The following is a 4,007-nucleotide window of genomic DNA, read 5'->3' on the forward strand; positions in this document are numbered from 1 at the left end:
GAAAAAATAAATAAATGCAGCAGAATTGCAGAGAATCTTTATACAAAAAAATCAAAATGAATGAAAAAATGTCTGAGCCTTAATGTTGGAGCATGTTTCTTTTTTTGCTCCCTAAGGACAGCAACCACAGAGTTTGTAGAGGGAAAGTTGGAAAGTACCTTAAAGTGCTCATCTCTTTTTCCAAAAGAGTTTCTTCTTCCCTTATGTTCTTGTTCAAGCTCTGCATGAAGCTATCTTTTATTAGATGTTTAAGGCCTATTTTGTTTTGCACTATGTTTGGTTAAGCAGCTGTTGTGTGTTTCTGTTGGTTCTCTTTTCTAGGGCTTCTCTGCAGGTCTGCAGGATGGCTCAGACTGACAGCAAGGTGCTCGTCCTGGGAGCACTGGCCGGAGTGACTGGCATCGGCCTGGCTGTTGTGTGTTACCGTAGTTTAAGGTCTGAGCGAAGACTCTCCTGGCCAGGGTTTTATCATAACCGCACCAATGAACAGGGATCCGGCCTCATGTTGGTAGACGGTCCAGGACTTCCCAGGGGTCAGGCAGAGGTCTTGGAGCGCCTAGAGGCCCTGATCCAGTGTGTATCTGAGCTGAAAGAAGAGATGAAGGCGTTGAAGACAGCTCTGCCTGCTCTGCCGGACCAAGTCAGGGAGGAACTGAAGGGGCACAGCGAGACGCGACGAGTTGGCGCTCCTCACAGGACCGCAGCTACTAGGAGGAGAAGAGCAGCAGGCGCCGTATCCACTGCAGGGGGACAGAGCTCAGAGGATGCGGAGAGCGAGGGAGGGTGAGTTTTTCTGTGCGCAAATGTGAGCAATACATTCAAAAGTCCTTAAAAGTCTTAAAAATAGATTATTTACATTTGAGAAAACTAAACTCAGCCAGAAATAAGTCCAGACACTGAAGTATAGAAAAACATGTACATCCTGCACTTTTAATGAAATAAGGGTTAGGAAAAAAGCAGTATCCACTTTTCCTCAATAAATTCACACAATTTAAAGACTAATCAGATCTTCACCAGTTTATTGAAGTTTGCAGATCTTTATTTCTGCATGGCGGTCTTTAGGTTCCACCTCACCGCTAAAACAAGGTGGATCTTTAGATTCTGACTAACTCAATGTAACACCTTCCCTCAGCTGTGACACATTTTCTCGAAGCACTTATTTTCAATCTGTTTTTTTTGATGTCTTGGAAAGTTTAGTAGCTATCTAAAATGTTATCCAAAAATCATTTGTTCTGTAGAAGCATTGATTTTAGATGATTTTAAATTCTTGTTATCACCAATATCAGGTTATTGAACATAAACTCTTCAATATAGCTTTCATTAACACACAGCTGGAAGCTCCAAACCAACAAACTGTGACAGGTTTGGTTTTACAGACTTGAGCTCAGTGATGATGATGCTTTATAATTCTAACCACAGCTTTCATTTAAAAAAATAAATCTTTTATCATATTTTCACAAATATTTGAAATGGATCTGGACAATAAATCAATATTAATATATATTGCTTTATACTTTTATTCATTTTTAATTATGACTTTTGGTATATTTATATACATTATGGTCTATTATAACAGCATTTGTCACTGACTTTGTCTAGTTTTTATGTGTTTTATAATTAGATCTAAAAGGTAATAATTAGATATTAAGCACTTTAAACAAGATGATGGATTTTTTAAAACTTATTTTGAACATAAACTGTCTTATTACAATGGAAAATGTTCATACTTACCTGCTGATCTCAATAGAACAGTAAAAAGGTAAGATATTATAATTTTTTCAGTGTAATTATCCTACATTTGTACAGGATTCTGCTTTGGACATTCTAGGGAGTCTTTCTGAGACTTTTATTTTGTTTATATTGATATCTAAATTGTATCATATGCACCCAAATGTGGAAATATATCGAGGTATAAGTCTTGTTCCGGAAGTGAAGCTTTGGAGGAGGATTGTTTTGTAGTTTTAGGTTTGGGGGAATCGGTACAAAGAAAAAAAGTTAAGATTTGATATTAGAAGATAATAGATTGGAATACGCTTTATTGTCCTACGGTCGGGAAGTTTAGGTGTACCAGCTGCAAAGTGAAAGGCATTTGGATGAATATAGATACACACAATGATTTAAAAAAAAAAAACACTCAGGAAAAACAATCTAGAAATAAGTAAAAACGTCTTGAATTAAGTGTATTTGCCCTTATTTTGAGAAGGTAAATTAAATAGTTTGCCAATGGAGTGAAGTATTTTTACTCTTAAAATAAGATAATTAGATAATATGCACTTGAAATAAGACAATGCAATTTTGTTTCCTTATTTTAAATGTAAATTGTCTTGTTCCATTGGCAAAATGTATCTTTTACCTCCTCAATCCAAGAACAAATGCACTTATTTTAAGAAAAAATTACTTCTCAAAATTTCCATTTTTTCCAGTGCAGATGGAATGATGCTGAAAAATAAAGGTGAATTTATAGCATAAGCAAAAAAAAATGCTGCACAGTTATAAAAATCAAACTGAGATTAAATAAATGCAACTGAGGGCATGACTGGGAAAAAAAATGTATATAACATTTATGCATATTTATAAAAGACAGCAACAGAATATATACAACAATAGAAAATTTGTGCATAAACAGCAGGGATGTAAACACCTGGAAGTGGTGGTTATAAAGTCTTAAAACCTGCTGGGCAGGAGGATCTGCAATGACAATACTTTGTGCACCTAGTACGTATTTAAAATCTCACAGAAATGACTTTTTAAAAAGGTCATAAAAAGTAGTTTAAATAAAAACATCTGTTTATGATGGGGAATTAGTGTCATTACACAGTCTGTCCACCAGTCTCCACTGTTGCTGCAGCTGAATGTTTTAACTTTAAAGCAGCTCTAAAGTAACCATGGATGCTTTTTGTCTTCTATAATTGGTCTGTATAAAGCTGCTCATACCTCTTATCTATAGAGCAATTTTATACAAATGCATAATAAAAGTTTTATTACATCATTAATACATTTAGTCAAATAGTTTCCACAAACTTAACTCTTTTTTTTTGGATATTAATTAAACCCTACACAATAAACATTGACATTAACAACCCCATTTTTATTGATTATGTGAGAAATTATAACTTCTTCTGTTAATTTCCACTTCTTTATTTAGTATAAGAAGGAAATGGATTTGTCGTCCGTACCTGTGGAACCAGTTTGTTGGTTTCATATTTCAGATTAAACTCTGACACATTTCTGCAGGATAGAAACGGCAAACTTATCAAGCTGCTTCTTTAACCTGGAACCAGAACCTTGAACCTACGCCAGCCTTAGTTAAAGTAAACAACAGACAATTTTTCTTTTTGAATTGGCTCCCTTTGAAAGGCCATTCTTAGGAAAACAAACACCGGCAGTAAAATGACACAGATTAATCCAAGGTCTAAGTGCAGGATTGCAGTGTCGCTTGTGCATGACACTCTTCTCTCGTTTCAGTGCAAACTATAAACTATTTACAGCTGCAAAACCAAGAGAAGACATCGGAAACATGATGAACACCTGGTACATCTTTCATGATAATTAGACAGTTTGTGCAATTAGCCCTGAGATAAATCATGTAGACTGCCAAATCAGCGTTATTACCATCATAACCACACTCTTTGTTTGGTATGCACAGAGGCTCAGATCAGATCTGTGTAATTACCGCCCAACCCTGTTTGTGGGGAAGGTTGACCAGATGCATTTGAAGAGCACATTTTTTTTATGACTGTAATTAGCATAAAATAGGTCAAATAAATAGGATCTACAGATAGTACTGCATAGGGCTGCACCATCTTCACTGCAATATCAGTGTGCGCAGGATTTTCCCATCCCAAAGGACCTTTTGAGCTGTTGGCCAAAACGTCTTAAGCGTTATTGACATGAATTTCACACGCTAAAGGAATGATAAAGGACTGCTGAAGACATGTATGATTATCGCAGTAAGGGCCGGATCTATCAAAGGTTTGCGTGTATAAAAACGTGAGCTATTTCACTGC

At 36.0% G+C, this 4,007-nt stretch overlaps 1 protein-coding gene across 1 annotated transcript in view; it reads left to right on the forward strand.

Moving 5' to 3' along the window:
- The window catches only part of rmdn2 (regulator of microtubule dynamics 2), a 52,346-nt gene that overhangs the window by 3,102 nt on the left and 45,237 nt on the right, over positions 1–4,007 (forward strand). Inside the window, exon 2 of the mRNA XM_015379905.1 lies at positions 322–783. Coding sequence (XP_015235391.1) covers positions 344–783 — 440 coding nt within the window. The 5' untranslated portion in view covers positions 322–343. The remainder of the gene's footprint in view (positions 1–321; positions 784–4,007) is intronic.

This window comes from Cyprinodon variegatus, unplaced genomic scaffold (genome assembly GCF_000732505.1).
Source record: "Cyprinodon variegatus isolate N-32 unplaced genomic scaffold, C_variegatus-1.0 Scaffold11, whole genome shotgun sequence".
Classification (NCBI taxonomy): Eukaryota; Metazoa; Chordata; class Actinopteri; order Cyprinodontiformes; family Cyprinodontidae; genus Cyprinodon; species Cyprinodon variegatus.